Below are 27,880 nucleotides of genomic sequence, written 5' to 3'. Positions count from 1 at the left end.
CATGCCAATGCTGTATAATAACGTGAGTTTTGACACGAGGTTAGAAAGTGTTAATATATCTTAAGTTGCGGTTATCTAAACCTTTTCTTGGCGATGTGGTAATTTAAGCACTTTTGTACTGTAGAACATGGTTATAACCAGACCTGTCCACCCGCAATATCCAACAGCTGCAAAGGTAGCCTTTTATGTAGAACTGACAACGCCATGTGTGATTGTCAGGAAATTGACTACTGGGATCAATCGGAACAAGAATGCTATGAAAGTTGGTATTCTTTTTCATAAGATTACAATATCATCTGGCGCAACTGCATGTTGATTAAGAGGAATTTATCATCATAGAAATAATCAGTAATGGTAACTTTTGTGTTGTGCATTATGTAAAACATAAAATGATTAATATAGGTCGGGTCAATCATCAAATATTAAGCCACTCTGAATGTTTCTAAGTGTAAATGTCGTATAATAAGTGTAAATGTCGTATAATAAGTGTAAATGTCGTATAATAATACATTTGCTTTTCTACTTTATTTTTTCATGCAATTAGTACTTCAATAAGTAAAACATGTAAGAGGTACATTTCTATATTGATGACAACAAAGATAATTATACATCTCCTGATTAGTTACTGTAGATAATTATACATCTCCTAACTAGTTACTGTAGATAATTATACATCTCCTAACTAGTTACTGTAGATAATTATACATCTCCTGTTTAGTTACTGTACAGATAATTATACATCTCCTGAATAGTTACTGTAGATAATTATACATCTCCTAACTAGTTACTGTAGATAATTATACATCTCCTAAATAGTTACTGTAGATAATTATACATCTCCTAACTAGTTACTGTAGATAATATACATCTCCTAATTAGTTACTGTAGATAATTATACATCTCCTAATTAGTTACTGTAGATAATTATACATCTGCTAATTAGTTACTGTAGATAATTATACATCTCCTAATTAGTTACTGTAGATAATTATACATCTCCTAATTAGTTACTGTAGATAATTATACATCTCCTAACTAGTTACTGTAGATAATTATACATCTCCTAATTAGTTACTGTAGATAATATACATCTCCTAACTAGTTACTGTAGATAATTATACATCTCCTAACTAGTTACTGTAGATAATTATACATCTCCTAATTAGTTACTGTAGATAATATACATCTCCTAACTAATTACTGTAAAGATAATTATACATCTCCTAATTAGTTACTGTAGATAATTATACATCTCCTAATTAGTTACTGTAGATAATTATACATCTCCTAATTAGTTACTGTAAAGATAATTATACATCTCCTGATTAGTTACTGTAGATAATTATACATCTCCTAATTAGTTACTGTAGATAATTATACATCTCCTAACTAGTTACTCTAAAGATAATTATACATCTCCTAACCAGTTACTGTAGATAATCATGCATCTCCTAATTAGTTACTGTAGATAATTATACATCTCCTAAATAGTTACTGTAGATAATTATACATCTCCTAATTAGTTACTGTAGATAATTATACATCTCCTAATTAGTTACTGTAGATAATTATACATCTCCTAATTAGTTACTGTAGATAATTATACATCTCCTAACTAGTTACTGTAGATAATTATACATCTCCTAATTAGTTACTGTAGATAATTATACATCTCCTAACTAGTTACTGTAGATAATTATACATCTCCTAATTAGTTACTGTAGATAATATACATCTCCTAATTAGTTACTGTAGATAATTATACATCTCCTAACTAATTACTGTAAAGATAATTATACATCTCCTAATTAGTTACTGTAGATAATTATACATCTCCTAATTAGTTACTGTAGATAATTATACATCTCCTGATTAGTTACTGTAGATAATTATACATCTCCTAATTAGTTACTGTAGATAATTATACATCTCCTAACTAGTTACTGTAGATAATTATACATCTCCTAATTAGTTACTGTAGATAATTATACATCTCCTAATTAGTTACTGTAGATAATTATACATCTCCTGATTAGTTACTGTAGATAATTATACATCTCCTGATTAGTTACTGTAGATAATATACATCTCCTAATTAGTTACTGTAGATAATATACATCTCCTAATTAGTTACTGTAGATAATATACATCTCCTAACTAGTTACTGTAAAGATAATTATACATCTCCTGATTAGTTACTGTAGATAATATACATCTCCTAATTAGTTACTGTAGAAAATTATACATCTCCTAATTAGTTACTGTAGATAATTATACATCTCCTGATTAGTTACTGTAGATAGTTATACATCTCCTGATTAGTTACTGTAAAGATAATTATACATCTCCTAACTAATTACTGTAAAGATAATTATACATCTACTATTTAGTTACTGTAGATAATAAACATCTCCTAATTAGTTACTGTAGATAATATACATCTCCTAACTAGTTACTGTAAAGATAATTATACATCTCCTCATTAGTTACTGTAAAGATACTTATCCATCTACTAATTAGTTACTGCAGATAATTATATATCTCCTAATTAGTTACTGTAGATAATTATACATCTCCTAACTAGTTACTGTAGATAATTATACATCTCCTAACTAGTTACTGTAGATAATATACATCTCCTGATTAGTTACTGTAGATAATATACATCTCCTAATTAGTTACTGTAGATAATATACATCTCCTGATTAGTTACTGTAGATAATTATACATCTCCTAACTAGTTACTCTAAAGATAATTATACATCTCCTAACCAGTTACTGTAGATAATCATGCATCTCCTAATTAGTTACTGTAGATAATTATACATCTCCTGATTAGTTACTGTAGATAATTATACATCTCCTGATTAGTTACTGTAGATAATATACATCTCCTAATTAGTTACTGTAGATAATATACATCTCCTAATTAGTTACTGTAGATAATATACATCTCCTAACTAGTTACTGTAAAGATAATTATACATCTCCTGATTAGTTACTGTAGATAATATACATCTCCTAATTAGTTACTGTAGATAATTATACATCTCCTAATTAGTTACTGTAGATAATTATACATCTCCTGATTAGTTACTGTAGATAATTATACATCTCCTGATTAGTTACTGTAAAGATAATTATACATCTCCTAACTAATTACTGTAAAGATAATTATACATCTACTATTTAGTTACTGTAGATAATAAACATCTCCTAATTAGTTACTGTAGATAATATACATCTCCTAACTAGTTACTGTAAAGATAATTATACATCTCCTAATTAGTTACTGTAAAGATACTTATCCATCTACTAATTAGTTACTGTAGATAATTATATATCTCCTAATTAGTTACTGTAGATAATTATACATCTCCTAACTAGTTACTGTAGATAATTATACATCTCCTGATTAGTTACTGTAGATAATTATACATCTCCTGATTAGTTACTGTAGATAATATACATCTCCTAACTAGTTACTGTAGATAATATACATCTCCTGATTAGTTACTGTAGATAATATACATCTCCTAATTAGTTACTGTAGATAATATACATCTCCTAACTAGTTACTGTAGATAATATACATCTCCTAACTAGTTACTGTAGATAATTATACATCTCCTAATTAGTTACTGTAGATAATTATACATCTCCTGATTAGTTACTGTAGATAATATACATCTCCTAACTAGTTACTGTAGATAATATACATCTCCTGATTAGTTACTGTAGATAATATACATCTCCTAATTAGTTACTGTAGATAATATACATCTCCTAATTAGTTACTGTAGATAATTATACATCTCCTGATTAGTTACTGTAGATAATATACATCTCCTAACTAGTTACTGTAGATAATATACATCTCCTGATTAGTTACTGTAGATAATATACATCTCCTAATTAGTTACTGTAGATAATATACATCTCATAATTAGTTACTGTAAAGATAATTATACATCTCCTAAATAGTTACTGTAGATAATATACATCTCCTAACTAGTTACTGTAGATAATATACATCTCCTAACTAGTTACTGTAAAGATAATTATACATCTCCTGATTAGTTACTGTAAAGATAATTATACATCTCCTAATTAGTTACTGTAGATAACATACATCTCCTAATTAGTTACTGTAGATAATATACATCTCCTAACTAGTTACTGTAAAGATAATTATACATCTCCTAACTAATTACTGTAGATAATTATACATCCCCTAACTAGTTACTGTAAAGATAATTATACATCTCCTAACTAATTACTGTAGAGATACTTATACATCTACTAATTAGTTACTGTAGATAATTATATATCGCCTAATTAGTTACTGTAGATAATTATACATCTCCTAATTAGTTACTGTAGATAATTATACATCTCCTAATTAGTTACTGTAGATAATTATACATCTCCTAACTAGTTACTGTAAAGATAATTATACATCTCCTGATTAGTTACTGTAGATAATTATACATCTCCTAACTAGTTACTGTAAAGATAATTATACATCTCCTGATTAGTTACTGTAGATAATTATACATCTCCTGATTAGTTACTGTAAAGATACTTATAAATCTCCTGATTAGTTACTGTAGATAATTATACATCTCCTGATTAGTTGCTGTAGATAATTATACATCCCCTGATTAGTTACTGTAGATAACTATACATCTCCTAAATAGTTACTGTAGATAATTATACATCTCCTAACTAGTTACTGTAGATAATTATACATCTCCTAATTAGTTACTGTAGATAATATACATCTCCTAATTAGTTACTGAGATAATATACATCTCCTAATTAGTTACTGTAGATAATAAACATCTCCTAACTAGTTACTGTAGACAATATACATCTCCTAATTAGTTACTGTAGATAATTATACATCTCCTAATTAGTTACTGTAGATAATTATACGTCTCCTAACTAGTTACTGTAGATAATTATACATCTCCTGATTAGTTACTGTAAAGATACTTATACATCTCCTAACTAGTTACTGTAGATAATTATACATCTCCTAACTAGTTACTGTAGATAATTATACATCTCCTAATTAGTTACTGTAAAGATACTTATACATCTCCTAACTAGTTACTGTAAATATAATTATACATCTCCTGATTAGTTACTGTTGATAATTATACATCTCCTAATTAGTTACTGTAGATAATTATACATCTCCTGATTAGTTACTGTAAAGATAATTATACATCTCCTGATTAGTTACTGTAGATAATTAAACATCTCCTGTTTAGTTACTCTACAGATAATTATACATCTCCTGATTAGTTACTGTAGATAATTATACATCTCCTAACTAGTTACTGTAAAGATATTTATACATCTCCTAAATAGTTACTGTAAAGAGAATTATACATCACCTAACTAGTTACTGTAGATAATTATACATCTCCTGATTAGTTACTGTAAAGATAATAATAGATTTCATAATTATGTATCCAGACTGACTATAAGACGATAATTATGTATCCAGACTGACTATAAGGTGATAATTATATATCCAGACTACAACTATAATTATACATCTCCTGATTAGTTACTGTAAAGATAATAATACATCTCATAATTATGTATCCAGACTGACTATACGGTGATAATTATGTATCCAGACTGACTATATGGTGATAATTATATATCCAGACTGACTATAAGACGATAATTATGTATCCAGACTGACTATATGCTGATAATTATATATCCAGACTGACTATACGGCGATGATTATGTATCCAGACTGACTATACGGCGATGATTATGTATCCAGACTGACTATACGAAGATAAATATGTATCCAGACTGACTATAAGGCGATAATTATGTATTCAGACTGACTATACGGCGGTAATTATGTATCCAGCCTGACTATACGAAGATAAATATGTATCCAGACTGACTATAAGGCGATAATTATGTGTCCAGACTGACTATACGGTGATAATTATGTATCCAGACTGACTATAAGGCGATAATTATGTATCCAGACTGACTATACGGCGATAATTATGTATCCAGACTGACTATACGGTGATAATTATGTATGTATACTGACTATACGGCGATAATTATGTATCCAGACTGACTATACGGCGATGATTATGTATCCAGACTGACTATACGAAGATAAATATGTATCCAGACTGACTATAAGGCGATAATTATGTGTGCAGACTGACTATACGGTGATAATTATGTATGTATACTGACTATAAGGCGATATTTATGTGTCCAGACTGACTATACGGTGATAATTATGTATCCAGACTGACTATAAGGCGATAATTATGTATCCAGACTGACTATACGGCGATAATTATGTATCCAGACTGACTATACGAAGATAAATATGTATCCAGACTGACTATAAGGCGATAATTATGTGTCCAGACTGACTATACGGTGATAATTATGTATCCAGACTGACTATAAGGCGATAATTATGTATGTATACTGACTATACGGCTATAATTATGTATCAAAACTGACTATACCGCTATGATTCTGTATCCAGACTGACTATAAGACGATAATTATGTATCCAGACTGACTATAAGACGATATTTATGTGTGCAGACTGACTATACGGTGATAATTATGTATCCAGACTGACTATAAGACGATAATTATGTATCCAGACTGACTATACGGTGATAATTATGTATCCAGACTGACTATAAGACGATAATTATGTATCCAGACTGACTATAAGACGATATTTATGTGTGCAGACTGACTATACGGTGATAATTATGTATCCAGACTGACTATAAGACGATAATTATGTATCCAGACTGACTATACGGTGATAATTATGTATCCAGACTGACTATACGGCGATAATTATGTATCCAGACTGACTATACGGCGATAATTATGTATCCAGACTGACTATATGGTGATAATTATGTATCCAGACTGACTATAAGACGATATTTATGTGTGCAGACTGACTATACGGTGATAATTATGTATCCAGACTGACTATACGGCGATAATTATGTATCCAGACTGACTATACGGTGATAATTATGTATCCAGACTGACTATAAGACGATATTTATGTGTGCAGACTGACTATACGGTGATAATTATGTATCCAGACTGACTATACGGTGATAATTATGTATCCAGACTGACTATAAGACGATATTTATGTGTGCAGACTGACTATACGGTGATAATTATGTATCCAGACTGACTATACGAAGATAAATATGTATCCAGACTGACTATAAGGCGATAATTATGTGTCCAGACTGACTATACGGTGATAATTATGTATCCAGACTGACTATAAGGCGATAATTATGTATGTATACTGACTATACGGCTATAATTATGTATCAAAACTGACTATACCGCTATGATTCTGTATCCAGACTGACTATAAGACGATAATTATGTATCCAGACTGACTATAAGACGATATTTATGTGTGCAGACTGACTATACGGTGATAATTATGTATCCAGACTGACTATAAGACGATAATTATGTATCCAGACTGACTATAAGACGATAATTATGTATCCAGACTGACTATACGGTGATAATTATGTATCCAGACTGACTATACGGTGATAATTATGTATCCAGACTGACTATAAGACGATAATTATGTATCCAGACTGACTATACGGTGATAATTATGTATCCAGACTGACTATAAGACGATAATTATGTATCCAGACTGACTATAAGACGATATTTATGTGTGCAGACTGACTATACGGTGATAATTATGTATCCAGACTGACTATAAGACGATAATTATGTATCCAGACTGACTATACGGTGATAATTATGTATCCAGACTGACTATACGGCGATAATTATGTGTCCAGACTGACTATACGGTGATAATTATGTATCCAGACTGACTATACGAAGATAAATATGTATCCAGACTGACTATAAGGCGATAATTATGTGTCCAGACTGACTATACGGTGATAATTATGTATCCAGACTGACTATAAGGCGATAATTATGTATCCAGACTGACTATACGGTGATAATTATGTATCCAGACTGACTATACGGTGATAATTATGTATCCAGACTGACTATAAGACGATAATTATGTATCCAGACTGACTATACGGTGATAATTATGTATCCAGACTGACTATAAGACGATAATTATGTATCCAGACTGACTATAAGACGATATTTATGTGTGCAGACTGACTATACGGTGATAATTATGTATCCAGACTGACTATAAGGCGATAATTATGTATCCAGACTGACTATACGGCGATAATTATGTATCCAGACTGACTATACGGCGATAATTATGTATCCAGACTGACTATAAGGCGATAATTATGTATCCAGACTGACTATACGAAGATAATTATGTATCCAGACTGACTATAAGGCGATAATTATGTGTCCAGACTGACTATACGGTGATAATTATGTATCCAGACTGACTATAAGGCGATAATTATGTATCCAGACTGACTATACGGCGATAATTATGTATCCAGACTGACTATAAGACGATATTTATGTATCCAGACTGACTATAAGACGATATTTATGTATCCAGACTGACTATAAGGCGATAATTATGTATCCAGACTGACTATAAGACGATATTTATGTATCCAGACTGACTATAAGGCGATAATTATGTATCCAGACTGACTATACGGTGATAATTATGTATCCAGACTGACTATACGGCGATACTTATGTATCCAGACTGACTATACGGTGATAATTATGTATCCAGACTGACTATAAGACGATATTTATGTGTGCAGACTGACTATACGGTGATAATTATGTATCCAGACTGACTATACGGTGATAATTATGTATCCAGACTGACTATAAGACGATATTTATGTGTGCAGACTGACTATACGGTGATAATTATGTATCCAGACTGACTATACGAAGATAAATATGTATCCAGACTGACTATAAGGCGATAATTATGTGTCCAGACTGACTATACGGTGATAATTATGTATCCAGACTGACTATAAGGCGATAATTATGTATGTATACTGACTATACGGCTATAATTATGTATCAAAACTGACTATACCGCTATGATTCTGTATCCAGACTGACTATAAGACGATAATTATGTATCCAGACTGACTATAAGGTGATAATTATATATCCAGACTATAACTATCATTATACATCTCCTGATTAGTTACTGTAAAGATAATAATACATCTCATAATTATGTATCCAGACTGACTATAAGGCGATAATTATGTATCCAGACTGACTATAAGGCGATAATTATGTATCCAGACTGACTATACGGCGATAATTATGTATCCAGACTGACTATAAGACGATATTTATGTGTGCAGACTGACTATAAGACGATATTTATGTATCCAGACTGACTATAAGGCGATAATTATGTATCCAGACTGACTATAAGGCGATAATTATGTATCCAGACTGACTATACGGCGATAATTATGTATCCAGACTGACTATATGGCGATAATTATGTATCCAGACTGACTATAAGACGATATTTATGTGTGCAGACTGACTATACGGTGATAATTATGTATCCAGACTGACTATACGGCGATAATTATGTATCCAGACTGACTATACGGTGATAATTATGTATCCAGACTGACTATAAGACGATAATTATGTATCCAGACTGACTATAAGACGATAATTATGTATCCAGACTGACTATAAGGTGATAATTATGTATCCAGACTGACTATATGGTGATAATTATATATCCAGACTGACTATAAGGTGATAATTATGTATCCAGACTGACTATACGGCGATAATTATTTGTCCAGACTGACTATAAGGTGATAATTATGTATCCAGACTGACTATACGGCGATAATTATTTGTCCAGACTGACTATACGAAGATAAATATGTATCCAGACTGACTATAAGGCGATAATTATTTGTCCAGACTGACTATACGAAGATAAATATGTATCCAGACTGACTATAAGGTGATAATTATGTATCCAGACTGACTATAAGGTGATAATTATGTATCCAGACTGACTATAAGACGATATTTATGTGTGCAGACTGACTATACGGTGATAATTATGTATCCAGACTGACTATAAGACGATATTTATGTATCCAGACTGACTATATGGTGATAATTATATATCCAGACTGACTATAAGGTGATAATTATGTATCCAGACTGACTATACGGCGATAATTATTTGTCCAGACTGACTATAAGGTGATAATTATGTATCCAGACTGACTATATGGTGATAATTATGTATCCAGACTGACTATAAGACGATATTTATGTGTGCATAATAATGTATGTATCCAGACTGACTATACGGCGATAATTATGTATCCAGACTGACTATACGGTGATAATTATGTATCCAGACTGACTATAAGACGATATTTATGTGTGCAGACTGACTATACGGTGATAATTATGTATCCAGACTGACTATACGGTGATAATTATGTATCCAGACTGACTATAAGACGATATTTATGTATCCAGACTGACTATACGGTGATAATTATGTATCCAGACTGACTATACGGTGATAATTATGTATCCAGACTGACTATAAGACGATATTTATGTGTGCAGACTGACTATACGGTGATAATTATGTATCCAGACTGACTATAAGGCGATAATTATGTGTCCAGACTGACTATACGGCGATAATTATGTATCCAGACTGACTATAAGGCGATAATTATGTATCCAGACTGACTATAAGGCGATAATTATGTATCCAGACTGACTATACGAAGATAAATATGTATCCAGACTGACTATAAGGCGATAATTATGTGTCCAGACTGACTATACGAAGATAAATATGTATCCAGACTGACTATAAGGCGATAATTATGTGTCTAGACTGACGATACGGTGATAATTATGTATCCAGACTGACTATAAGGCGATAATTATGTATGTATACTGACTATACGGCTATAATTATGTATCAAAACTGACTATACCGTGATGATTATGTATCCAGACTGACTATAAGGTGATAATTATATATCCAGACTATAACTATCATTATACATCTCCTGATTAGTTACTGTAAAGATAATAATACATCTCATAATTATATATCCAGACTGACTATAAGGCGATAATTATGTATCCAGACTGACTATACGGTGATAATTATGTATCCAGACTGACTATAAGGCGATAATTATGTATCCAGACTGACTATAAGGCGATAATTATGTATCCAGACTGACTATAAGGCGATGATTATGTATCCAGACTGACTATAAGGCGATAATTATGTATCCAGACTGACTATACGAAGATAATTAAGTATCCAGACTGACTATAAGGCAATAATTATGTATCCAGACTGACTATACGGCGATAATTATGTATCCAGACTGATTATACAGCGATGATTATATATCCAGACTGACTATACGGCGATGATTATGTATCCAGACTGACTATAAGGTGATAATTATGTATCCAGACTGACTATAAGGTGATAATCATGTATCCAGACTGACTATAAGGTGATAATTATGTATCCAGACTGACTATACGGCGATGATTATGTATCCAGACTGACTATACGGTGATAATTATGTATCCAGACTGACTATAAGGCGATAATTATGTATCCAGATGACTATATGTGTCCAGACTGACTATATGGTGATAATTATGTATCCAGACTGACTATAAGGCGATAATTATGTATGTATACTGACTATACGGTGATAATTATGTATCCAGACTGACTATAAGGCGATAATTATGTATCCATACTGACTATACGAAGATAATTATTTATCCAGACTGACTATACGAAGATAAATATGATCCAGACTGACTATAAGGTGATAATATGTATCCAGACTGACTATACGGCGATAATTATGTATCCATACTGACTTTACGGCGATAATTATGTATCCATACTGACTATACGGCGATGATTATGTATCCAGACTGACTATAAGGTGATAATTATGTATCCAGACTGACTATACGGCGATAATTATGTATCCAGACTGACTATACGGCGATAATTATGTATCCAGACTGACTATACGGCGATAATTATGTATCCAGACTGACTATACGGCGATGATTATGTATCCAGACTGACTATACGGTGATAATTATGTATATATACTGACTATACTACGGTATGTATGTATCTATACTGACTTTACGGCGATGATTATGTATCCAGACTGACTATACGGCGATAATTATGTATCCAGACTGACTATAAGGCGATGATTATGTATCCAGACTGACTATACGGCGATAATTATGTATCCAGACTGACTATAAGGTGATAATTATGTATCCAGACTGACTATAAGGCAATAATTATGTATCCAGACTGACTATACGGCGATGATTATGTATCCAGACTGACTATAAGGCGATAATTATGTATCCAGACTGACTATACGGCGATAATTATGTATCCAGACTGACTATACGGCGATGATTATGTATCCAGACTGACTATACGGCGATGATTAGGTATCCAGACTGACTATACAAAGATAATTATGTATCCAGACTGACTATACGGCAGTTATTATGTATCCATAATGACTGTAGTTATATGCATTGATCTGTCCAGATTTTACAAATTGAATTCAAAACTACGATTACTTACAGAATAGAGACAAAATTATGAATACTTTAAGAGTACAGTTAAAACAAGAAGATTTGAGTGTGACGTTTCCACGACTTCATTATCACCTGGTAGTCATTGAAACGTTTACTGAAAACTTCTACTCGTTGTGTTATTAGAAGTTTTATTCTACAATTACAATTGTATTACTTATAAAGTAAAAGTAAACGTAGGGCTATGTACAAATAAAACTATAATTGCTTACAGGAAAAAGATACAATAACGAGTGTCCTCTCGGACAAGAAGACTCCTGCCTTGGTGACCTGAAGTGTAAATCTGTCGGTAACAGCTATCGATGTCTGTGTGACCACGACGCTTTATATGTTGATGACGTGTGTGAAAGTAAGTTTTAAACTTACCATAACTATTGTGTAACAGCAATGCATTTCGCGAAGAGACTTGAAGCAGCATAAAGTGCTGTAGACATCGCGCCAGTATAAGTATACTGCAAGCACCATCATCGTGCATGGGCTGAAGACACCAGGTCAGCATACATATGTACATGTGTAGACACCACGCTAGCGCAAGTGTACCGTAGACACTGTTCTGATGTACGTATGATGTAGACACCATGCCAGTGTACATGTGCTTTAGATATCATCGCAGCATATATGTGTTGTAGACACCACGTCAGCGCAAGTGTTCTGTGGACACCATGCTAACATACATGTGTTGTAGACACCATGCCAGCGCAAGTGTTCTGTAGACACCATGCTTACATACGTGTGTTGTAGACACCATGCCAGCGCAAGTGTGCTGTAGACACCATGCTAACATACGTGTGTTGTAGACACTACGGTCGCTAGGTAAACTGTAGACATTAAGCTTATCAAACAACACTTTCTGTATACTGATATATATTGAAGTACTTTACACGAAGTCAAATGACAAAAAGCACTCAATCAACTTAACAGATGGTGTTAATTTGGGAAGCCTCCGTATAACAGTTGTAACTAATGTTGATATAATGTTGTGGCGTAACATTCACTGTTGTAGCTAATGTCGATATAGTATCATGGCCTTATAACACTCGCTGTTGTAGCTAATATCGATATATTGTGGCCTTATAACACTCACTGTTGTAGCTAATATCGATATATTGTCATGGCCTTATAACACTCACTGTTGTAGCTAATATCGATATATTGTGGCCTTATAACATTCACTGTTGTAGCTAATATCGATATATTGTCATGGCCTTATAACACTCACTGTTGTAGCTAATATCGATATATTGTCGTGGCCTTATAACACTCACTGTTGTAGCTAATATCGATATATTGTCGTGGCCTTACAACACTCACTGTTGTAGCTAATATCGATATATTGTCGTGGCCTTATAACACTCACTGTTGTAGCTAATATCGATATATTGTGGCCTTATAACATTCACTGTTGTAGCTAATATCGATATATTGTCATGGCCTTATAACACTCACTGTTGTAGCTAATATCGATATATTGTCGTGGCCTTATAACACTCACTGTTGTAGCTAATATCGATATATTGTCGTGGCCTTACAACACTCACTGTTGTAGCTAATATCGATATATTGTCGTGGCCTTATAACACTCACTGTTGTAGCTAATATCGATATATTGTCATGGCCGTGTAACACTCACTGTTGTAGCTAATATCGATATATTGTCGTGGCCTTATAACACTCACTGTTGTAGCTAATATCGATATATTGTCGTGGCCTTACAACACTCACTGTTGTAGCTAATATCGATATATTGTCGTGGCCTTATAACACTCACTGTTGTAGCTAATATCGATATATTGTCGTGGCCTTATAACACTCACTGTTGTAGCTAATATCGATATATTGTCGTGGCCTTATAACACTCACTGTTGTAGCTAATATCGATATATTGTCGTGGCCTTACAACACTCACTGTTGTAGCTAATATCGATATATTGTCGTGGCCTTATAACACTCACTGTTGTAGCTAATATCGATATATTGTCGTGGCCTTACAACACTCACTGTTGTAGCTAATATCGATATATTGTCGTGGCCTTACAACACTCACTGTTGTAGCTAATATCGATATATTGTCATGGCCGTGTAACACTCACTGTTGTAGCTAATATCGATATATTGTCGTGGCCTTATAACACTCACTGTTGTAGCTAATATCGATATATTGTCGTGGCCTTACAACACTCACTGTTGTAGCTAATATCGATATATTGTCGTGGCCTTATAACACTCACTGTTGTAGCTAATATCGATATATTGTCATGGCATAGTTACACTCGCTGTTGAAATTGATGTCGATATTTCGGCAATTACTCTTAGCCATATTGATAAAAATAATTCTGATGACAAAAATTTTCCCGATTTGTTGTAGGGAAAACTTCAGACTGAAAAAAATGCGTCATATGCATTCGTGAAAGTTCGTTTGTTGTCCGTAATAGCCCGGATTTATTCTGTGATAATCACAGTGAGTCCATGATTGTCCGACTGAAGTCCAAGTTTAAGTTTAGTCTATAATTGTCTTAGTTTCTTCCGTGATAGTATGGGTGACAGAAAAGGTAAACAATACGTCATTACAAAATGAATAATTAATTTACTAAACATCTAAATATATCACAAAAATGTATGAAAAACGAACGGTCATCAATGCAAAATAACGAATAACAAAACGAACGGTCATCGTACGAATTTAGATTAGATGGCATTAGTTTGTGATAGTCCGGGTTTAGTCTGTGATAGTCCGGATTTAGTCTGTGATAGTCCATGTTTAGTCTGTGATAGTCTAGGTTTAGTCTGTAATAGTCCGGGTTTCGTCTGTGATAGTCCAGGTTTAGTCTGTGATAGTCCGGGTTTAGTCTGTGATAGTCCGGGTTTAGTCTGTGATAGTCCGGGTTTAGTTTGTGATAGTCCGGGTTTAGTGTGTGATAGTCCGGGTTTAGTCTGTAATAGTCCGGGTTTAGTCTGTGATTGTCCAGGTTTCGTCTGTGATAGTCCAGGTTTAGTCTGTAATAGTCCGGGTTTCGTCTGTGATAGTCCAGGTTTAGTCTGTGATAGTCCAGGTTTAGTCTGTAATAGTCCGGGTTTCGTCTGTGATAGTCCAGGTTTTGTAATAGTCCGGGTTTCGTCTGTAATAGTCCGGGTTTAGTCTATGATAGTCCGGGTTTAGTCTGTGATAGTCCAGGTTTAGTTTGTGATAGTCCGGGTTTAGTCTGTGATAGTCCGGGTTTAGTCTGTGATAGTCCGGGTTTAGTCTGTGATAGTCCGGGTTTAGTTTGTGATAGTCCAGGTTTAGTCTGTAATAGTCCGGGTTTAGTCTGTGATTGTCCAGGTTTAGTCTGTGATAGTCCAGGTTTAGTCTGTAATAGTCCGGGTTTCGTCTGTGATAGTCCAGGTTTAGTTTGTGATAGTCCGGGTTTAGTCTGTAATAGTCCGGGTTTAGTCTGTGATAGTCCAGCTTTATTGTGTGATAGTCCGGGTTTCGTCTGTGATAGTCCAGGTTTTGTAATAGTCCGGGTTTCGTCTGTAATAGTCCGGGTTTAGTGTATGATAGTCCGGGTTTAGTCTGTGATAGTCCAGGTTTAGTCTGTGATAGTCCAGCTTTAGTGTGTGATAGTCCGGGTTTAGTCTGTGATAGTCCGGGTTTAGTCTGTGATAGTCCGGGTTTAGTCTGTGATAGTCCAGGTTTAGTCTGTAATAGTCCGGGTTTAGTCTGTGATTGTCCAGGTTTAGTCTGTGATAGTCCAGGTTTAGTCTGTAATAGTCCGGGTTTCGTCTGTGATAGTCCAGGTTTAGTTTGTGATAGTCCGGGTTTAGTCTGTAATAGTCCGGGTTTAGTCTGTGATAGTCCAGCTTTATTGTGTGATAGTCCGGGTTTAGTCTGTGATAGTCCGAAGTTTAGTTTGTGATAGTCCAGCTTTAGTGTGTAATAGTCGGGGTTTAGTCTGTGATAGTCCAGGTTTAGTCTGTGATAGTCCAGGTTTAGTCTGTAATAATCCGGGTTTCGTCTGTGATAGTCCAGGTTTAGTCTGTGATAGTCCGGGTTTAGTCTGTAATAGTCCGGGTTTAGTCTGTGATAGTCCATGATTAGTCTGTGATGGTCCGGGCTTAGTCTGTGATAGTCCAGGTTTAGTCTGTGATAGTCCGGGTTTAGTCTGTAATAGTCCGGGTTTCGTCTGTGATAGTCCGGGTTTAGTCTGTGATAGTCCGGGTTTAGTTTGTGATAGTCCGGGTTTAGTGTGTGATAGTCCAGCTTTAGTGTGTGATGGTCCGGGTTTAGTCTGTGATAGTCCAGGTTTAGTCTGTGATAGTCCGGGTTTCGTCTGTGATAGTCCGGGTTTAGTCTGTGATAGTCCGGGTTTAGTCTGTGATAGTCTGAGTTGAAATCGCTTTACCATTTTTGTTCAAAATATTATTAGACTCATACCAAATCAATTTACAATTTGCCGTCAAGTGTGGTGACATATTTCATCGATCCAATAATATTTTAAGCCAATCTTGCATTTTTAATTACTCGATAAAACACTATACAAACTAACTAAACACCAGGCATTAGGTAACACTTTCAAAATAATTGGATTAAATGAATTATTGAAATATATTAACGTTCATAGTTAGCAAAACACTGATCCTCTTGTCATCTAGACTTCATACCTTATATAGTCATAGTCATGATAGATTCCTGAACAGTTGTTTTTAATTGCAGAAGGGGATTTTTCCGCCATGGTCTTCAATACACCCATGTCATTTGACGACGCCAATAAGACTTGTTCAGACAACGCTTCTTACCTAGCGGACAGTAACAACTTAAAAATACTTCTAAAGTCATGTGATGACAACACGACTTTGTTTCATGCGGGTATAAGTCCTCAGTCAGGTAAGAACGAATCTGATGTTTACCCTGAATAGGATTTGCTTAAATAATAGAAAATAATATAAAACTGCTCAACTCGTTGTTTGATTTTCATTAAATATCACACAATACCAAGATTACAGTAATATGATCTAAAAATGAATTGATCAATAGGTGTATACTGATGACTTGTTTATGCTTGGTTTTCTAGGCCCCTCTTATCAAGAAGAGTCGTGTTCGATGAAGCTTTCTTCATCACTTGGTATATGGTGTTACAATCAGAAGACACCAGAAAAATATCTTACCCATTTTTTTCTCGATTACTTTACATATCATTGTAGCAACACTATTCAATTGGTAAAGAAAAAACCAACCTTGAGGTCTTCAGAAAATATCACTTTACATTGTAGGAGGTACGGAAATGGAGTGTGTCACTGTGAGAATGTTGGATGGCATTATACAACAAGATGGGCCAAGAAACTGCTCTGAGAAGCTGCCGTTTGTATGCATAAAGAAAGGTATTACCACGTTTCAAAGCTAACATAAGTGTATACTACTTAGGTTGCTACCGTCCCACATGTAGTATTCACTGCGTCTGTTTGTCCGTCCGTCCGTCTGCCCATCAGCACTTTTGTTTCCGTGCAATAACTTGAGTTTGCTTTGGCCAACCTTACCCAAACTTCATACAGTACTTCCTTACTGAAAGTGTTTGCTTAGGATAGCTTTACAGTTTAGAAGATCAAAGGTCAAGATCACTGTTACTATAAATAAAAAGATATGTTTCCTTGCGATAACTCAGATTTGCTTTGGCCAATCACACTCAAACGTCATACAATGCTTCAAGATTGCTTTTCAGCTTTGAAGGTCAAAAGTCAAGGTTACTGTTCCTATGAAAACAGTTTCCCTGCGATTACTCACATTTACTTTGGCCAATCAAGCTCAAACTTCATAGAATGCTTTCTTACTTAAAGTGTTTGATGGGGATTACTTTTCAGACCCAAAGGTTAAGGTCAATGCTGCTATAATGCTTAAAGTCCATTTTTTGATAACTCGAGTTTGCTGTAGCAAACACTTCTTAACCAAAAGTGCTATTTCAGATAGATTGTCATTCAGATCCAAAGGTCAAAGGTCAAATCAATTTCTGTATGATAACTTGGAATTTGCTTTGCCCAATCTAAATTAAACTTCATACAGTGCTTCCATACCAAAAGTACTTGCTTTGGATATCGCTTTTATATCCCAAGTTCTAAGGTCAAGGTCACAGTTATTGTAAATTAAGAAATAAGATTAATGAATGTATTTGTTAATATGTTTTTTTTTTTCGTAACAGCCTTTCTTGACTTTTGTGGCAGAGTGTACTTGAGTTCTTGTCAGTAATCTGTCAGCCTGGGGTGATTTTGTCTAAGGGCGGGTTGGTCGATGGGGGTGGAGGATTTCCAGCCACATAGGAGAGGGGGAGGGGCGTGGGGGCTTGCTGACCTGTCAGTGTTCTAGTGATAATTCAAGGAGTATTAAATGTCAGACTCAGTAAACCAGAGAAAGATGACTTTAGACTTAAGAAATAAAAGTAGTGATGTCGTTGTTGTCATGTCTACACTTGTAGACCATTTTTAATGGATGTTCTAAATTTGGAAGATTTTGATAATTATTTTGCAAATATAAAATCATGGAAATGCATGCCATATTGACAGTGTAGATTTCTACTGGTCTTATAGATCATTTCATTGCTTTTGTACTTTGTTTGTAGGTTCTAATGCTATGGATAACGTATGCAGAACTGTTAACAACGTATCCGTACCACATGTCTCTAACGACCAAGCAAAAAACAGTGTAACCTCAAGTAAGATTATTTCTAACTTCCAAAGATCTGTCTGGTTAAGGTTAAATAACAGTAACATCTGGTGGGTTAAGGGTACAGTATATACAACCTTCTGTAGGTTAAGGGTACAGTATATACAACCTTCTGGTAGGTTAAGGGTACAGTATATACAACCTTCTGGTGAGTTAAGGGTACAGTATATACAACCTTCTGTAGGTTAAGGGTACAGTATATACAACCTTCTGGTGAGTTAAGGGTACAGTATATACAACCTTCTGGTTAGTTAAGGGTACAGTATATACAACCTTCTGGTGAGTTAAGGGTACAGTATATACAACCTTCTGGTTAGTTAAGGGTACAGTATATACAACCTTCTGGTGAGTTAAGGGTACAGTATATACAACCTTCTGGTGAGTTAAGGGTACAGTATATACAACCTTCTGGTTAGTTAAGGGTACAGTATATACAACCTTCTGTAGGTTAAGGGTACAGTATATACAACCTTCTGGTTAGTTAAGGGTACAGTATATACAACCTTCTGTAGGTTAAGGGTACAGTGTATACAACCTTCTGGTAGGTTAAGGGTACATTATATACAACCTTCTGGTGAGTTAAGGGTACAGTATATACAACCTTCTGGTAGGTTAAGGGTACAGTATATACAACCTTCTGGTGAGTTAAGGGTACAGTATATACAACCTTCTGGTAGGTTAAGGGTATAGTATTACAACCTTCTGGTAGGTTAAGGGTACAGTATATACAACCTTCTGGTGAGTTAAGGGTACATTATATATAACCTACTGGTTAGTTAAGGGTACAGTATATACAACCTTCTGGTGAGTTAAGGGTACAGTATATACAACCTTCTGTAGGTTAAGGGTACAGTATATACAACCTTCTGGTAGGTTATGGTACAGTATATACAACCTTCTGGTGAGTTAAGGGTACAGTATATACAACCTTCTGGTGAGTTAAGGGTACAGTATATACAACCTTCTGGTGAGTTAAGGGTACAGTATATACAACCTTCTGGTAGGTTAAGGGTACAGTATATACAACCTTCTGGTAGGTTAAGGGTACAGTATATACAACCTTCTGGTAGATTAAGGGTACAGTATATACAACCTTCTGGTAGGTTAAGGGTACAGTATATACAACCTTCTGGTGAGTTAAGGGTACAGTATATACAACCTTCTGGTAGGTTAAGGGTACAGTATATACAACCTTCTGGTAGGTTAAGGGTACAGTATATACAACCTTCTGTTAGGTTAAACCTGTAGTTATAGTATATACAACCTTCTGGTTAGTTAAGGGTACAGTATATACAACCTTCTGTTAGGTACAGTATATACAACCTTCTGGTGAGTTAAGGGTACAGTATATACAACCTTCTGTAGGTTAAGGGTACAGTATATACAACCTTCTGGTGAGCTAAGGGTACAGTATACAACCTTTTGATGAGTTAAGGGTACATTATATACAACCTTCTGGTGAGTTAAAGGGTTCAGTATATACAACCTTCTGGTAGGTTGAGGGTACAGTATACAACCTTCTGGTATGTTAAGGGTACAGTATATACAACCTTCTGATGAGTTAAGGGTACAGTATATACAACCTTCTGGTGAGTTAAGGGTACAGTATATACAACCTTCTGGTAGGTTAAGGGTACAGTATATACAACCTTCTGGTAGGTTAATGGTATAGTATTACAACTTTCTGGTGAGTTAAGGGTACAGTATATACAACCTTCTGGTGAGTTAAGGGTACAGTATATACAACCTTCTGGTTAGTTAAGGGTACAGTATATACAACCTTCTGGTGAGTTAAGGGTACAGTATATACAGTATATACAACCTTCTGGTAGGTTAAGGGTACAGTATATACAACCTTCTGGTGAGTTAAGGGTACAGTATATACAACCTTCTGGTGAGTTAAGGGTACAGTATATACAACCTTCTGGTGAGTTAAGGGTACAGTATATACAACCTTCTGGTGAGTTAAGGGTACAGTATATACAACCTTCTGGTAGGTTAAGGGTACATTATATATAACCTACTGGTTAGTTAAGGGTACAGTATATACAACCTTCTGATGAGTTAAGGGTACAGTATATACAACCTTCTGGTGAGTTAAGGGTACAGTATATACAACCTTCTGGTAGGTTAAGGGTACAGTATATACAACCTTCTGGTAGGTTAAGGGTACAGTATATATAACCTTCTGGTAGGTTTAGGGTATAGTATTACAACTTTCTGGTAGGTTAATTGTACAGCCTACAATAATTTGATACAAATAGTTATGTGTCTTATAAAGTTATATTCGTTACATAACAACGTCTTTCTTTAAACATGTGTGTTTTGTAGCAGTATGGATCATTGCTGCGGCTGTTGGTGGTGGTGTTCTGGTTCTCGCGGTGGTTGTAACACTAGTTTGCATCAAACGGTAGGTAGACTTGGTTACTGTTGTAGTATATGATTGAATGTCTATGTAATATTGTATATTACGATAAACTGACACATCACAATCACAAATTTTAACGATTTTACAACGAACTTCTCTGTGAGTGAACAGACACTATTCAAGTTGACATGTTTTACTATTATCTTACTTTAACTGATAGGGTATTCGACCATCTATATGCTTAGTCACTCTCCAGTCACATATATACATTATTGTCTTCCCCTTTATCCAGGAAGCTTTTGCATGTGTCTTTCTGCTTTGATACCTTTTAGCACTTCCGTTGGCCATCAATTTTAATTCATATCTTTTTTTATGAATTCTTTCATATTTTCGTCTTTTAAACAAACACGATTAGTGTATAAAGGTCAACATTTGGCTCCCACTTCCATTTCGTTTATTTTTTCCGCATCTGTAGATAGAAAAAATAAACCATAACTTCATAGATGACAGGTCATTATTTTAGTGATTATGGTATGGACCTCCTTCCATAACACCGGGTGGAGTAACGGCGGTGCCCTAACAAAATTACAGATAATGTAATATTTCAGACAAATTTTGAGAGTGAATAGTGTAAAATTTGCTTTATTTTGATACAAAATATGTCATATTTGCAAAAGTGAGGTAAGCCTGGTAAAACTTTTATTTCGAAAAAAAACCCCTAAAAACATGCATTTTTTTCAAGAAATAAAAAAGCCCAACATATCAACTTCAGTATGTTTAGTTGTAGTGTATGATATATTTTTATCTAAAAACTTTGCGTCATTCATTTCTTGTCTAACATAATCAATTTTATATAATAGCAAGAACAGTGAAATCCTTTTTAGCATGCCAAACATGTCTAATGCACGTTTTTTCAATAATCGTGAAGATTTGATTATCATTTTTTATAGTGAATACCGATATATTTTCTATTTTTGTATCATACCACACCGCTTCATTATATTATACATTATTTTTTGCACCAGAAATAACTCACAAATATACATTTTGCAAAAGTAATCTATCCCCCTGATGAACTGCTTAAGGTTGTAATTGTGTTATAAAGAAAGTTGTGCATATATACAAAGACAATAGATAATGATTATAATATAACTAATAAACATGTTATTATCATTATGTCTTTTTCCATCAAACAAAACATGAAGGAATATTAGATAATACATAACTTTGATAAATTAAAACACAGAATACAAGAACGGACACGAAGAGGTATACAACCACGTGGGCCCTCTCCCCTGGTAATTTCCCGTATCCCAAATTGACAATCGATCTGTAGACGAGGGAACCATTTAACAATCATCTCAAAAACAGATCTGGTCTCAAACCATCTCAAGGAAGAGGACTGTAAAGCCTGGACGGGATACACGCATGAGCACATACAGAACATACACATTTGCTCCTACCAATTCCATAGAGGATCATGTACCTCTACTTGTCATAATCTATTTCTCTTCATTGTTAAGTTGAAGACCATCATTTCATGGTTTCAACTTGGTGTCTTGTGTGGTCTTACAAAAAAACTGTGTCTCGTCGTCTTACAGGCATTGATCAAGACAGTTGTACTTGGATTCCTGAATTCAAGACACATTCATTGTGGTTGCTTGATGCCAAAACATAGTGTTGACAATGTGTTTCTATGGGAACAAAGTAAGTGGAATCCTTGAGGATACTAACATTAGTGTCCGAAAAAGTGCTTGTCATACACATCAAAGATCATCACACTGTGGGCAAAAGAAGCGTAATTGTTTCTTGTTTATGAAAATTGCTTTTCCAGACTTTGAGAACTTGACCCTGTGGGGGTTAAGGAATGTAAAGAACCTGTTGCGAGGTCCAGGGTTTTCTTTGTACATGCATTTTTATCTTCTGCCAGGTCAGACAGCCCGATACAATGTTTACGAACGATGACTGTCAGCGCAAAAACTCAATATGATTAGTAGAGAGCTACAAACCATTGTCATTTGGAACAGGGGAAGTTATTCAAAGTGCAACTCATTTCAAACTATTCCCTCAATATCATAGAGGAACTGGCTAAAATAGCAACAGCTTGATAGAATGTTATGCGTGGACAGATTTATGTCTATACCAGAGAGGAGGGTCGTAAGGGACTGTCAATTTGCTGTGCGCTCGCAATTTCTTTAGACTAGCTGATAAAACCAACCAATTCCTCATACTTGTTACGAAATATCTAACGTGTAAATAGTTACGTGGGGATCACAAGGTACATTGCAGAGCAACTGACACCGGGTGGAGACTTAACAAGCAATCACAGAAAGCAAGTTTTACCGAAAAAGCAATTCTTACAACTTAATTAATTGAGTACCGCTTCTGCACTATCACCATTTGACTTCTCGGAAGTGCCACAAAGACTAAAACTGTCAAAAGCAAACCTGGTCTCTATTACTATCAGATAAGGTCACTTCATTGACCACATGAACCTTCATAACAAGATTCATAGCAATCTGCTTACTAGATCTTTTAAATTCAATCTTTAAATAAACTGTTAGCATTTTAACAAATGCATTAATATGACGTTGAACGAAGGTCAAGGTCATCAAAGTGAACCATTCTCATGAAAAACCTACTTGCCAAATATAAAGACCCACTGATTTTGATCATGAAGGAACATAATTTAAGGAGAAAATGGAATGAATCTCTCTTTTTCTTTTTAAAAGCAAATATGTTAATGACAAATTTACCGCTTGTCATTTTCATAAATCATTATGTTGAAAAATATTTAGTAGCAAACTTTTAAGCAAGTATGAAAACAGACAGGCTTTTAGAAGTTTGTAAATTACCGTGTCCACAATTGTAATTTTCTCATAATACATGTTTTTCTGTTTCAATTTTCACTGCAACAGAAAAATATCTTTCTTGAAATATGGTAATGTTTGATATCAAAATAAAAGTTGGAATAGTAAGCACCTTTAACATCCACCAAGGTGTTCAATGAGGTCTCAGTTTTTATAGCATTAATTCTGACTCTAACCATTCCTGTATTAAACTTCCTATACCCATACAATTTTGTATTAATCAGATTTTAAAATTCCAAGAGGGAGCCGGCTCTTATGTTAAATCTCCATAGGCGTTGATCTTAGCTTTCCGTTTCTTATACAGCTGAATGTTTTGAAAAATAATTTGCTTTCTGAAGGCAAACGCCGTTTCTGGTCACTGAAGTAAGCTTCAAACAGTGTAGATGTAGTCTGTCAAATGCGAATCATATGGTTGCTATGTACAGAAGAATCTGTCATCGCATCGTCTGATCATTCGCTCATATTTTTTAGCGTTTACTACTGGTAGGCGAAAAACAAAACCAAGACAAAATCCAAGATATCTGTTTTGAGCACTTCCGGTTATAGATATGGCGAAAACAGAGAACTTTTTTTTTTAAAAAAAAAAAGAGGTGTTTTTCATGCGCTGAGAATAAACCTTTTTTTGTTTTTTAGTGGTTGATATCTTTGTTTTCAGGAAACGAGACAAAACAAATAAAAGGGCTGAAGAAGGAAAGGCGACATTTGTCAACAAAAACAACTACGACGCTGAAAGATCCAGTAAATCTGGTCAGGGAGATTCCAGTTGTGCAGTTCATATCAACTCACAGATAGGTAATATATAATGTGGATAGATAGAATCGTTTGCCTCTTCGGATATGAGACAGGTGGATCTAAACCGGAGGCGAGGGGAGAGATGATTAATTGAGCAAACATTAGGCGTGCCGAGTGTTTACAAATTAATGATCTTTTCCGGAGGGTTAAGATCACTCTATTTCACAAACAAGGGGGTTGAACATTATTTTACTCTCAACCTGTTGGCTTTATTAGGTAATCGCATGTGTTTTGTTTTCCAAATGCTTCAAATCGTTAACGTGATTCAGTTGTTGATACGACATCAATAAAGTGTTACTGTGACGTCATATCCTTGTCCTGACAGGGAATCCCCCGTCTCAACTCTAGGGTGAGACAAGAAAATCTCACACTGTTAAAAAGCGTGTATTTACCTGTTCCGTGTAAGAGAATAATCAAATCTGATACCTGTAACTGAGCGAGATCGGGGTTTCTCAGTCGAGGGCTAAGATCCTGTAACATAATCCCAACCGAGACGTTAGACGAGGTTGGGATGTAACAGGATCTTAGCTCGAGACTAAGATATCCAATCTCGCTCAGTTACAGATAATATTTTTTCTGGCACCTACTACTCTGAAAATTATTCAATATTTCAGTTTGGCGTATCCCGTGTGAGCCTCAAACTGCCCACAAAGCCTCATTACTTTTGAACAACGTATGGATAGTGCCGCGTAAACAATGTAGGCCGCACTTACAAAAAATACAACACATTTTACAGAAATTAATTAGATAGACCATCGTTGAAATTTTAACAACGACATAACCTATGTTTTTGTGGAAACGCACGCTTGTAGGTGCTACCTACGCCTACACGCGGATAAATACACCGATGCATAAAAAAATCCGCAAAAATGCACGTAAGGGTACTAGACAGACCGGGTGAGATCGAAAAATCTAGGAAGGGGTACTACGTGGAATATACTGTCTGAGGTGCGAGAATAGTTTCACCTTCTTTAATTCATTAAAAGATATTTATACCATGCTTACGTCAGTTGGAAATGATGGTCACTTTGTACAGCCGTGCCTGCGTCTTTGACACTTACAAGATATATCATGAATCGTCTCATGAACCGCTGAACAGTTTGAATCATAGCAACATATCACCAAAGTGAACAATTGATCAACCTTTAGTGATCAGTGATAACGTTTAATGGTCAAATGTCACCTTTGACCACTTAGATTCAGAGCTGAGGGGGAATAGGTGTGTCCCCTATCACTTTGATTTATTTACAATGTAGAGATGTTTATTTGAGAAGAACGTATTTCATTGTTACATTTTACTTGTTTATTCCTTAAGTGTTCAAATATGTGTTATTGTATTTCCTAGATTAGAGGAATCACTGTTTTATTTGATCACACGTTATAAATCTTGATGGCGGAATATTGGTTCAACAGAATCTGCGTATGAATGAAGATCTTGTAAAGTGCATCATGATTAGTCGATTTCAGTATTGTCCATTTTGGTTTTATAGTACGTTAAGTACCAATAATGATATAACGAACATGTTTGTTACTTCCTACTTAACAACATGGCACCTTGCATTATTGGTGTGATTATGATTATCATTTTCTTATTTCCGTCAGATTTGACATAGATACGTTATATGGCACTGATCATACAATTTCCATTTCCATGTTTAAAAAAGTGTTATTGATGATATGTGTACTAACGTTTGATATAAAGATATGTATTCAAGGTAACAAAAATACCATGATATTAAACAAAGGAATTTTTATTGTAGGTTACTGATGAAAGGGTTTAACTTTTCTGACAATGTGTCAAATTAATGTTCGCTAAAGACGTTTAATAATAGAAAGCATAATGACCATATCAAAACGTATTGCGGCTCAATGTTCAGCTGAACATCCAAGTAATTGTGATTTTCATAGTTGAAAAATGGCAGCCGTAATTAACTTTTGGTTTATCGAAATACACATTGTCTCATATCCATCAAAGTTTGTTATATGATGTGTTAGGATAGTACGACCAATGTGAAGATAACATTTTTGAATAATCCTTTCTTTCCAGGTGGCGAGTACGGAATACTCGGTGAGAAACCGAGTAATTCACCCGACGAGGATATGTACTCACATTCGCGACAACATCAACAGGAAGGCGAGTACGATTTATTTGCAAAGCCCGTGAATGAGCCGACCGGAATATATGACCATACTCATAACATAAGGCAGATTGAGGGCGGTGAGTACGGGGAACTTGGAAAGCGAGTACAAGACGTGGCAGATGATGACGTGTACTCGCACACTAAACACTCTAAAGCTGAAGGCGAGTATGATAGCTTTAGTAAGCCAACAGAAAGCAAAAACGAAGGAGACATATATGACCGTGCTCACAACGTGTTGATGGAGAGCGCTTACGACGAGTTCAAAAAGGATAAAGATAAGACATCTCCGGAAGGACTGTATGATCACACTTGA

General features: G+C 34.7%; 1 protein-coding gene across 1 annotated transcript; it reads left to right on the top strand.

Moving 5' to 3' along the window:
* The first annotated feature begins 208 nt into the window (after positions 1-208).
* On the top strand, positions 209-27,880 carry LOC132555602 (uncharacterized). Its single transcript, XM_060219951.1, has 7 exons — positions 209-262; positions 12,920-13,054; positions 17,399-17,569; positions 17,956-18,063; positions 19,293-19,385; positions 25,268-25,426; positions 27,474-27,880. Exons 3-7 carry the CDS (start codon positions 17,416-17,418, stop codon positions 27,878-27,880), a joined length of 921 nt encoding a protein of 306 aa, XP_060075934.1. The 5' UTR covers positions 209-262; positions 12,920-13,054; positions 17,399-17,415.

Source organism: Ylistrum balloti, unplaced genomic scaffold, assembly GCF_031769215.1.
Source record: "Ylistrum balloti isolate Yb309-2 unplaced genomic scaffold, AGI_CSIRO_Ybal_v1 Utg370508, whole genome shotgun sequence".
NCBI classification, from domain to species: Eukaryota; Metazoa; Mollusca; class Bivalvia; order Pectinida; family Pectinidae; genus Ylistrum; species Ylistrum balloti.
This window is presented reverse-complemented; position numbering and strand designations above follow the sequence as displayed.

Bases quoted from the DNA above. Each gene is read 5' to 3' on its own strand.
- LOC132555602 (XM_060219951.1), top strand. From the start codon at position 17,416: ATGGTCTTCAATACACCCATGTCATTTGACGACGCCAATAAGACTTGT. The intron at 18,064-19,292 runs GTATTACCACGT...CTTTGTTTGTAG, and splicing joins GTTTGTATGCATAAAGAAAG to GTTCTAATGCTATGGATAAC. The intron at 25,427-27,473 runs GTAATATATAAT...CTTTCTTTCCAG, and splicing joins TCATATCAACTCACAGATAG to GTGGCGAGTACGGAATACTC.